This window comes from Pyrus communis, chromosome 2 (assembly GCF_963583255.1).
Source record: "Pyrus communis chromosome 2, drPyrComm1.1, whole genome shotgun sequence".
In the NCBI taxonomy this organism is placed as follows: Eukaryota; Viridiplantae; Streptophyta; class Magnoliopsida; order Rosales; family Rosaceae; genus Pyrus; species Pyrus communis.
Genome location: NC_084804.1, coordinates 29,115,105 through 29,127,223, shown reverse-complemented (window position 1 = coordinate 29,127,223; position 12,119 = coordinate 29,115,105). Strand labels below are relative to the sequence as shown.

Sequence of the window (12,119 nt, the reverse complement as noted above, 5' to 3'; positions counted from 1 at the left end):
TTTGAATGTCTCTCTTGACAAATTTGTCCAAGGATATGGATCTGTGTTTACTGATTGTGTTTGTGTTATAAAAGAAAAGCATTATGGTATTGAGTAGTTTTATGAGATTGTATTTATCTTCGAAGTTAGCATTGAGTGGGAATATGCTGATTTATATTTCATATGAGATCTTTACAAGATTACAAGACATATATATGAGATTGGAATTGAGTGAGGGAAGGCATGGAATGCGGGACGACACACCTCAATCTTCTCGGCACAATCAGCTGCCATAATTCAAGGAAAATAGGTGGTATTCACAACTCATCACAAGATAAGGTGATGGGCAGTGGTGACTACAGCCTAATATATAGGTTTTCTTGTCTATGTAAATATGCGGTTGCTTGTACGATTACGATCGACTTATTTACGGTTTTGAATAAGTCTTGTATCTTGTTCTCTTATAAATACTTACCTTATGGAGAATAATTAAGTACTTGTTATGAATATACTTTTAGTACCTGCGTACATGGGCGGATCTATTAAGAGACTAAGGTGGTCCAGGCTTAGAAAAGTGGCTATGAAAACCTCCAAGGAACACCCAAATCTCGGCTGTGGTGGAGGAAAAGAGCAGCTATGGTTGCCGAGCACCTTCTACAAAACAGAAGGAGAAAGAAGATGACTTTTTCTTTCAAATGACTTGGCCAAAACGAAACCGTTTTGAGCCAAACCATTAAAAAAAAAAGACAATATTTAGACACTGACTAGTCACTGTATTGTTTTACTGACCACCAATAAATAAAAGACACATGTCAACCAAAACTCTCTCTAAATCTATAACCAAACAACCAACTCTAACATTGCACCCATAACCAAACAGCCACTCTCTCCTCCTAAGCCTACTTTGCTGTCTGCTGCAAATCTCGTCTGCAAAAGCCTCTCCTCCGCTAAGCCCTCCCCTCCGCCAAAACATCTTCCATCGAACCCAGCCTTGCCCACTCATAATCCAACCCTCTCTTTGCCATGGAAGGATGTCTGCACCTACCCGCACCACCTTTCTCTCCTTGCTAAAATTCTGGATCCGCCACTGCCTGCGTATTGTGCAAATCATTAGTAGATTATATTTAGAATACTAGAAGAACTTTTTCCTTTAGGATTGTATTAATTGCAAGGCAAGGAATCCTCCTTGGTTTACTATAAATAAAGGCACAAGGAATGAGAAATAACACACAGAATTCCTCAATCCAATTCTCCATCTCTCTTTCTCTCTATGCCGCACCCTCTGTTTGCCTCGGTTAATTATAGGCCACAACAAATTATCAGCAAGCTCTTTAATTATAACATACAAGCTTTGAAGATGGACATTCGAAATCCGGAGGAGGAACTCCTACAAACCAATTCATCAATACCATCACGTAATCCAACTTCTTCCAAAATAACGATGTTTATCTTAATATTTTTTCAGCCTTCATTGCATGAACCTTCACCATAATGCATGAACCAACTTTATGTTTTACGAATTTTAAATTCTACATAGATTGTGCGTACATTATACTCAAAATGTTGCTAGATTATAGGAATTGATATTAGGAATTTGAAAGCAAAAAAAATTAGGCCGGCTGCCTAAACCGCTGGAGCCGAGCCACCAAGATAAATCAAACCCAAAAAAACTATGAGTGTCATGCAGGTTCCGCCCACTTGCCTACATAGTGAGGAGTATACACATGTTAAGTAATGAATGTTTTAGTGCTATGTTGTTTGTAGCAAATTAAAATTTGGCATATCTGTTTTTGGTTTGTGGGATAATGATTTTGACTCAATATAAGGTTTGTGGTATTCAAGAATCTGGTTGCTAGCATGATCTATTTCTATGGCTATCTAATTTCTGGCATTGTATTTGATCTTATTCTGTATATTATTACTATTTTTGAAGATAAATTAATAAATGGCAGAAGGTTCCCAGTTTCATGAGATTGATACTTTTGAGATTGCTCATGCCTTGAAGAACAAAAACTGGACCAATGAGACAGCCAAGTCCAAATTTGTAAGTCTAAAATGGAATTAATGCTTTGGTGTTGTTTAATAATTAAGCTGTAAATTTCGGACAAAGCTCTACTCTATGCCTTTCTTGTTTTCTTTTAAAGGAAAACTAATGAAAAGGGTTTGAAAACTTTGAGTTTTAACGATAAAGACAAAATAAAGGGTAAAGTGAATAGTATCAAGTTTGATTTTTTAGTGTAAAAATATGGTTTTTCGTTAAAGTAAACAGTACCGTGGACTTTTCTTTAAAACTCATTTCTTTTAAAGGATGAGACGCTTGTTAGGAAAGAGGATTGTCTTAATGAATTTACAAAGGATTATCCTAAGAATATTCCATTAGATAACATAGCAGTACTTGATAAAGATTTTGTCTTCATATCCTTAACTGTGTACTGGGTGTTAAACCCAGTAGGTAGATACGCGGTTTGGGTGATGGCCGAGTTCATGGGTTTGGTAGATCGACTTCTCGGACGTCACTTAGAGCCTGTGAGTTGGAGAAGGAGCTTGCAGAGGAAAGAGCTGCTTGACCGTTGGAGGAGGATTTTGATGCACCGGGGAGCTTGGTGCATTAGCTACCTGTCAAGCAACTCTTTCCTCTACCAACTCCTCCTCCAACTAACGCGCTCTAAGTGACGATCGAGAAGTCAATCCACCAAGCTCACGAACTCAGTCATCACCTAAACCACATATCTGCCTACTGGGCTTAACATCAGTACATCAGTAAGGATATGAAGACCAACATCTGTATCAGTTACTGCTATGTCATCTAATGGAGTATCCTCTGGATAATCCTTAGCCAATTCATTAAGATAATCCTATTTCCTAGCAACCATATCATCCTTAAAACAAAGGGCATAGATTAGAACTTCGTCCGAAATTTACAGCTTTATTTATTATACAACACTAAAACAGAATCAACTTCAGACTTACAAATTTTGCTCTTCTCAGCATAAGCAACGTTAAAAGTATCAATCTTAGGGAATTGCGAACCTGCCTGTTAGCTTCAAATATAGTAATGATCAGTGTATAAAATCAAATACAAATGAGAAAAATAAATTGTACATACATAGAAATGGATCATGCTAGCAACCAGATTCTTAAATACCACAACCCTTATATTGAGTCAAAATCATTATCCAACAAACCAAAAGCAGATATGCCAAATTTTAATTTGCTACAAACAACATAGCACTAAAACATTCATTACTTAACCTGTGTATACTCCTACACCTCCATTATGTAGGCAAGTGGGCACGAACCAGCGTGTCACTCATGCTTATTTTGGGCTCGATTTTTCTTGTTAGCATCTGATTGCTTCTACATTTCGCAACAAAATAACAGTTTCTTAGCTAGTGCACATATACTTGACAAAAAATGAAGACGAACTGCTTTGCAGGTATGAACCAACGAAAAGAATACCATAAACTTCTCTGACTGAAAATGTTCATATAAAAACTCCCACTCCAAGTTCCCCAAGTCTTGAGTTCATCTATTGGCCATGCCTCATCAGGCGATGCCCACTCTAAAAAGTATGCATGTAACTCATACTTAAACTCAATACCGTCTAGACATAAGTCAGTCAACATAATCATAATGTTGTTCAATTTTGGTGTCCAAGTTAAAATTCACAAAAACAAAGGTTGTGATTTTTATTTCAACAAAATGCAGACCAAAACTTAAAAGAAAGTTAAAAAAGAATACATGCTGTTTGTAAAGTAAAATTCAGGTTGCTATAGAGATTACTACAATGTATATGTCTCGATCAAAGATTATTAATTAATTCTACTCACAGTAATCTTTTAGATGAGGTCTGACTTTGACTCGTCAAACATTTTTTTTGTCAATATGCCTTGTTTATTGGGCAGTGTTGGTGAACAATGGCCCTTGCATCATGTGTCAACAATCTATGAACGACCTTATGTATCGCTCACCTATGCACAAGTCTATAATGATCATGATCTTTACTTGCACAATACAAACAGTACGATTGGTCTGTTTAACCAACCAACATGCCCCGCGCACTGGTGTTTCATCAAGTTTGGGATAAAACCACCAACACCTACAATGCAAAAGCAAAAATGGTATTAATATGCAGTGATGATTGGTGTAACGTTATGTGATAATAACTATGCTGATCATGGTGTATTATATTTATTTATTTTTATTTCTTACGCCAGCTGCGGCCAACAGCACTCTCTTTCTAGTTGGTGCTTGAGTAGGCAAATCAATAGGAGTAACATCAAGCTGGGATCCTACAGGTGTATAGAAGCCTATCGCTGTTGATGAGAAGTTCTCCTAGTGCCAATTACGGATTGCGATGGAGTGCGAGGAAGAGGGGTCCCGCTCGCACCACTTATGGTAAAGACGATTATAAGGTGGACAACGCGTAGTGTTTTCCTGCCAAGGTCTTGGAGCATCAATATTCCTTGGCCCAAAAAATAAAAATTGGGCCTATTTTTTTCACAAAACAAAATTAAAGAGTGGGCTTTTAGCTAAAGCCCAAAATAGAAACAGAATAGTTTCATACTAAACCTATAAGGTTGGGTATAAGTTCGGCACACCCCATGATTGCGAACCAAATCGTACTAATTTTTGTTTTTGATTTTGATTTTTGTTCGCCTCCCATGCTGTGCCGAGCTATCGTGCATAGAGCTACCCAACCTATATATATATATATATATTTTCTCAATTCAACTATTATTTGCTTTAACTTTTTTTTTTTTCAAAAAAAAAATTATTATTATTAGGAAAGGGAGCAAAGTTCCAAACTATTACTTCAATTTGCAGATCAATTTTGAACTATGATGCATTGATAGAAACTCAACATCTTATCCACTAAAGACCACGTACAAATTATCTGCTCAAACGTGTTACAAAGTTGATTTCTCTCTTTTTGCTTTCATCACTCTTCAACCTATGCGAGGCTATATAAACTCTTCAACCAAGATTGACATTTTCAAAAATTGGTAAAAAAAATAGTTAACACAAATAGAAAAATAATGACTTATTTTTAGCTACGCTCTCTGTAATTCAATTTTAGTCTCACTTTGCTCTTTGTAACTTAAAAGTTGTCACTTTACTCCCTGAAACTCGTAGTTCACTCCACTTTGCTCTCTGAAATTCGATTTTGATCTCATTTTGTCCCCTAAAACTTGAAAGTCATCTCTATAAAACTCAAAATTCACTCCACATTACCTTAGATCTATTAATTTCTAATGTGGATTTGGTTTGAGTGCCCCAAGCTAATCAATTCTTTTTTATTTTTTCATCTCTTCAATTTCCCTTAAACCTATTATTCTTTGATTGTTGAATGTTAATCCATAATGGAGATTTATAATCAAATTTATTGCATACATCGCATAGTCTTATTGAATGTTAGATCCACATATATTTCAGGAAGCGACCTATAAGTTTCAGGGAGAACGGAAACTCTACAAGTCAAGGTGAAACGAATTTTAAATTTTAAAAAAGTAAAATGATGACTTTTAAATTACAAAATAATGTTTCATATAGAATTCCAAATACCGTAACAAAAAATAAGCCAAAAATAAATTACCCCCCAAGTCAACTTTACATAAAAGCTCATATAGAGTCCCGAGGTTATGGCGCCTCCAGCGAGAATGATTTGACCATGAATTCCATTCCCACATTGAACAGTAGAATGTAGGGTAGTTAAGGAAGTGACCACGCTTCTCCACACCAAATGTGGAAAATTTCAGTCAACCCTCTTGAGTCTTTGGTTTTTGGATTATGCTTTTTCCACATTACATTATTCTCATCAATCCTGAGCTGAATGCCGACTGTTGTAAATGCTTTGCTTATTGTCCCACCAGCAACAATTGCAACACAGCATACTCTCGCTACTTCCTTCCACAACCCCCAAGTTTATTAACTCAAACACTCTGAGCTTTCTGTGTTTTCGAATTGCCATTTTTCAGGTCACTCGTTCACATCGCATGGCTTCTCCTTGTGGGGTTATCGGCACCCTTTTTCTTCTTCTTGCTCTACAGAATTCTGGGTTTCTTCTCTCTTTGGCTTCCAAAAATGTGAGTCTTAACCTATTCTTTGTGTGCTTTATAGTTTATTCTTTATTTGTTTTGACAAAGGCGATATTCTATTATAAACTACTCTAACTTACGCGAACTATGTTTCAAACTTGGGTGCAATACGGCGGGCACGCTGCCCTGGACAACTGGCCAAACCGGCACATGCTGTGTGCTTTGTTATTGAATGTTACAATATGATCACTTTGTTTTTGTGGGTTTTTGGTTTTGGCAGGTTTACATTGTGTATATGGGAGAAAGACAGCATGGAGAGCCTGAGCTGGTTTCTCAGTCTCACCATCAGACTCTGTCATCTGTATTTGGAAGGTCATTGATACTTATCCAAACTTTTATCTTTGACTATGTGCGGTTCAATTTAAGTTAAATTTAAACTTAACCAACAAAAGAAGATGAACTGATTTCTATTTCTAATTTAGGAACACAAATTTGTTCAAATTGCTAGGTTTTCTGTATGTTTTTTTTCCCAATGAAATGGTTGTTCTCTATGTTCATAACTGAGGGAAGGGACTATATTGCTATATAATTGTTTTTAACTACCTTCCTATGGCCTTGACATGTTTCAATGCATTTTGTGCTAAAATATTTCGTATCATTTTGCAAGAAAAATAATTCGTAAGGCCTTACGTGTTTCAATGCATTTTGTACTGAAAATCCTCAACATTTTTCGAGAAGAAAAAGTTAAACATGCTGCTGCTGTTTTACTTCATAATAAAACGATATGCTGTTTGGTTTGAGAAATGACACAGTGGGATGGAGTTTTCATAGCTGTGACTGATATATGATGACAACTTCAATAGCATAGACCGAAAACTCCCTTCAGTAAACATGCATATTTGTGTGTGAATGTCTGCTGTTTTGTGGCATGCTAGTTTTGCTTGTTTGGCCAATGGTACCTCTTTCTCTGCAATATCACAAGCACAGGGTGCATCTCATAGGCATGGACATGAAAAATCATCCGAAAAAAGCATATTTTAACTGGACAGGATTACAGCATAATATAAAAGTAACAGGTTGTGAGTAAAATTTTCAGCAAAGAAGCCGCAAAGGAATCAATTCTGTACAACTACAAGCATGGATTTTCAGGGTTCGCTGCTGTCCTAACTCCATGTCAAGCAAAGCTTATTGCAGGTGTTACAATTTTGGTGAACTGTAAACTATGTTTTCTTTCTTTTGAGTCAGAATTTTCTTTTCTAATAAGTAACTTAATTTATATTTTCATTTGCTGAAAACTTAATGCAGATATATTTTCCTTTGCTGAAAACTTAATGCAGATTCCCCTGGCATTGTTCATGTCATTCCAAACAGAATTCTTAATTTGCATACGACTAGAAGTTGGAATTTTCTGGAAGTAAACTCTCATATTAGAAATGGAATTCTTTCAAAGAGTCAATCGGGCATTGGGTCTATTATTGGAATCATGGACAGTGGTCAGGATTTCAAAATTCTCTACATCTTGCAAAGTATATTAGATCAGATTACATTTTACTTATATTGTATTTTGATTCCCAGGAATTTGGCCTGAGTCTGAAAGCTTCAGAGATGAGGGTATGGGAGATGCCCCATCCCGATTCAGAGGGATATGTCAAGAAGGAGAAAAGTTCAATCGCTCCCATTGTAACCGGTTAGTTTATTTCATTTGCACGTGTAGTGTTATATTTTTCATCATTTCCTCATATGACGATGTAGTCAACTGTTGTGTACCTGGTGATTTATTGTTCCTTCACTTGTTTTAGAAAGGAGTTGTTTCGGTAAACTGGATTAGTAGTTATATTGAACCACTAACCTAATAATAGTTGAAGCGATCAGTTTAAATATATCATGTGGTGGAAATGGTCACAACCTTCCCATTGTCCCATTCTTCTAATTTTCGGACTCAACATCAGCAATGACTTTTGTATCAGTTTACTTTGGAGAGCTCTGCCTTGTGCTAACTGCAAAATTATCACTAGGTTTTTCTGTTAGGGACAAATCATGTCATCATAATAAATTGCAAAAAAACTATGAAAAATGTTGCATGTCAGTTTCACATTAGTGTAAGGAGTTCTTCAGTTATCAAGATCCCAGAATCTATACCTATAAGTATCAAGTGTGGGCTGCTTCCAACCAAATATTTTTTAGTGCTTAATTTTCAACAATTACCAAATTTCTCTTAGTAGTCCTTTTCCAATCCGCATTTATGGTGTTTACTTGCGAACCATATCTGAACAACAGATGAGTTTGACTAACTTCATCAAGTCCCTTAAGGGAAACCATTTATTGGTATTCTTTGCTGAACTACAGTCAGAGAACGACATGGTTTATTTATTCTATTTGCTATGATAAGCAGGAAAATAATTGGTGCACGGTGGTATAGTAAAGGATATGAAGCTGAATTCGGAAATCTAAGTACAAGTGATGAGTTTGAATATCTATCTCCCCGAGATGCTGGAGGACATGGTACTCATACATCATCCACCGCAGCTGGTGATTCAATAGAAAATGCAAGCTATAAGGGATTAGCTGCAGGATTGGCAAGAGGGGGTGCTCCATTAGCTCGGTTAGCTGTCTATAAGGTTTGTTGGGCTGGTGGCTGCAGCTCAGCAGACCTGCTTGCCGCATTTGATGATGCAATCTATGATGGTGTAGATGTGTTGTCGGTATCTCTTGGTTCTCCACCTCCACTTTCTTCTTATGTTGAGGATGCTGTGGCCGTTGGCTCTTTCCATGCTGTTGCCAAAGGAATCTCTGTTGTATGCTCTGCTGGAAATTCTGGTCCATACCCTCAAACTGTCATAAATTCTGCTCCCTGGATTTTCACTGTTGCGGCAAGCACTATTGATAGGGCTTTCCCTACTGTGATTACCCTGGGAAACAATCAAACTGTTGTGGTATATCATCACTTCCTTCTTTTAGCCATGAAGTTTTTGTTTGCTTCTTATTGACATGATTAGCGCTATGGTATACAACGAGTTATGTTAATCACTTGATAGACAGTCTGCTGTGATATGTTGCCAGTTATCAGTCAAGCCCTTGGTTCTAAATGCGCGGTTCTGAGTAGCAGTCTTTAAATAAGCATATCACATTGTGTCACAAGAGAACATTCTTATGCTACTCTACGCATAGCATGTATATTAGGCCATTATGTGAAATTCTCTTTTACTAATGCATCGCTCTTAGCATTGTTAAAGCAAACTTGCACAATAATGGAAATCGTTGATTTGAAATTTATGATCCATTAATTTGTTACCATTCATGTTGTTTCCATGATCTAGAAGAGCAATACGTTACTCTATTTGATTTAGTTTCAGAATCTGAGACCCTTGGAGTTGTTGGAAATGTTGCATATTTATCAATTTGAAAATGGTATGTCGTTAATTGTGTAAGAGAAAGTTTGTTCTGAAATACCAATCAAAGCAAATCATCCTGGTAGTGTTCTCAAAATCATTTGGGTATGTTCCACCGATAGAAGTGTTTTGTTGTTTTAATCAGTTTTAAGAATTTTCATCATTGTCGATCAGCGATGCGATTTAAATGAATAATGCACTGTGTTCGAAGTTGAAAATTAAACCATATATACTATATCCTTAATGCTTCAACTTGATTCTGAGTTTCCATTTAAACGTCTAAGTTGGTACTGGTAAATGCAAAACTACAAAAACCTGGAAATGAAATTTATTTTCTCATGTAGGGTCAGGCTTTGTATACAGGGATGGATAGAAACAAGTATTACCCTCTTGTTTATGGAGGAGACATTGCATCTATTGATTCAGATGAAGACATTGCCGGGTATTAAACCTTTTCCTCTATTTTTTAGCTTGAATTCTACATGAGCCTCGTACCTCACTGTAGAGAAATACACATTATAATGGTGCCCATTTTTAACAGGAGCTGTTATCCGGGAACTCTAAATGAAACTTTAGCAAGTGGAAAGGTCATTCTTTGTTTCCAATCTCGATCACAGAGGTCAGCTATTGCTGCAACGACAACTGTGACAAGTGCTAGGGGCGCTGGTCTCATTTTTGCTCAGTTTCCTAGCAAGGATGTTTCTCTGTCTTCGGGTAGTCTACCTTGTGTTCAAGTTGACTTTGCAATTGGCACAAATCTGCTAACATACATTGGAGCAACCAGGTATTCTCTAGTATGTGTAACTTGTCTTTATGCAGAATGTGTACCATATGGAAATAAAAATAAAGAGCCTTTTCATGCTTTAGTTCTTGTCACTCGTCAATATCGCTCCTCATAGAAGACACAATTACATTTCCCTTCTTTATCTTGAGGAGGCTAATAACAGTGCCCTAATCGAATGATGTGCCACAGAAATCCCGTAGTCAAGTTCAATCCTTCAAAAACACTAGTGGGACAACAGATATCCCCAGAAGTGGCATTTTTCTCTTCCCGAGGACCCAATTCTCTCTCTCCTTCCATACTTAAGGTATATAAACTGTGTTGTATTGTTTCATTAATTTTTCTTTTCTTAAGAACTATATTATTAACGATTCGAATGTGTTATGCAGCCAGACATTGCTGCTCCTGGTGTTAATATATTAGCCTCCTGGTCTCCTGCTCGGTCCCAAAATCAAGCAAATCCAGATATTTTCAAAATTGAATCAGGAACTTCCATGTCTTGTCCCCATATATCCGGTATTGTTGCTCTTCTTAAATCTATCCATCCAACGTGGAGTCCTGCTGCAATAAAGTCTTCCCTGGTTACAACAGGTGAGAGAGTAAAATTTCATGCATCTAGTGCATTCAAGGAACTTTTTGGAGAACTGATTGTTCTTCCTCTTTACAGCTTCTCTAGAAGATGAATATGGTCAAAGTATTGTGGCCGAGGGAGCTCCTCACAAGCAGGCCGATCCATTTGACTATGGTGGTGGTCATGTTGATCCTAACAAAGCCATAGCTCCTGGTCTCATATATGACATAGAATCATCAGATTATATCCGTTTCCTGTGCTCCATGGGTTATAACAACACAGCCATCAGTTTAGTGGCTGGGGCTAAGATCACATGCCGTAAATCAACCAACTTCATTAATAACCTTAATCTTCCTTCTATCACCATTCATGAGCTGAAGCAGAGCACAACAGTATCAAGAACGGTCACAAATGTAGGTCCAGTTAATTCTACCTACAATGCTCGTGTTATAACGCCTGCAGGTGTGTCTGTGAGAGTTAAGCCATCAATTTTGTCATTCAACTCTACTGTAAAGAAGCTGGAGTTTAAGGTTACTTTTCGTTCCCTATTAAGAATTCAAGGAAGATTCTCCTTTGGAAATCTGTTTTGGGAAGATGGTTTGCACGTAGTTAGGATACCACTTATAGTTCGAATTGTCCTTGATGATTTTTATGCAGACACATGATGAACTGCCATTCATTTTGAAAACCAAATCTGGAGTTAATCTGATTGTAATTATAATTGTATCCTTATGAATAAATGATTCATGGTTCTGTATCACTTTGCTTCATTAAAAATCTGTTGTTTGACTTTTTCACCATCCCTCAAAGTATGTTGCTTGGCGACCAAGCAAAGAACCTAAACCGCATACGGAAAAAAATTCTTTTGGGTGATTATGGGTTTTAGGTTCTTGGTCATATACTCGAAAAATACTATAATAGCATCGTCCTCCTGGTCCATTTTATATGCTTAACGTATTATGTAGAGCAATTCTTTTAATCAAAGCAGAAGCCATTCAACTGCTGGGACCAGCCTTGCTGCTGTTTATGCACAATGTTCTTATCCGGTATCAAGTTTCCAAACTGTGTGGCAAGGAAACGCTTGCCAACCAGCTTCATTTGTATGTTTTGACTTGTGGGTATGCAGGCTAGGAGTATGACTGCTTCTGCTGCTGCTAACTCCCCTCAAGAAAAGAGGCGAGGACACCCGCAGTGCCTTTAGCAGCCATGTTCATCCTGCTATACATGGGAAGAAAACCAAAACATGCATGGATCATAGTCTTAAAGGAGTAGATGAAATTGCGCCTGCACTTATGAAAGCAATCAAGAATTCATATCTTTCAGCAATCATTTCTCAGCAAACTATGCTTCTTCTACATGGT

At 37.1% G+C, this 12,119-nt stretch overlaps 1 protein-coding gene across 1 annotated transcript; it reads left to right on the top strand.

Annotated features, from left to right (window-relative positions):
* The first annotated feature begins 5,750 nt into the window (after positions 1-5,750).
* Positions 5,751-11,518, top strand: LOC137721950 (subtilisin-like protease SBT3.9). The gene is made up of 11 exons (XM_068460966.1): positions 5,751-6,065; positions 6,298-6,389; positions 7,114-7,211; positions 7,355-7,510; positions 7,593-7,704; positions 8,410-8,950; positions 9,751-9,848; positions 9,948-10,190; positions 10,380-10,494; positions 10,577-10,778; positions 10,855-11,518. The coding sequence occupies exons 1-11, from the start codon at positions 5,829-5,831 to the stop codon at positions 11,421-11,423; spliced, it is 2,463 nt and encodes an 820-aa protein (XP_068317067.1). The 5' UTR covers positions 5,751-5,828; the 3' UTR covers positions 11,424-11,518.
* Positions 11,519-12,119: the final 601 nt, after the last annotated feature.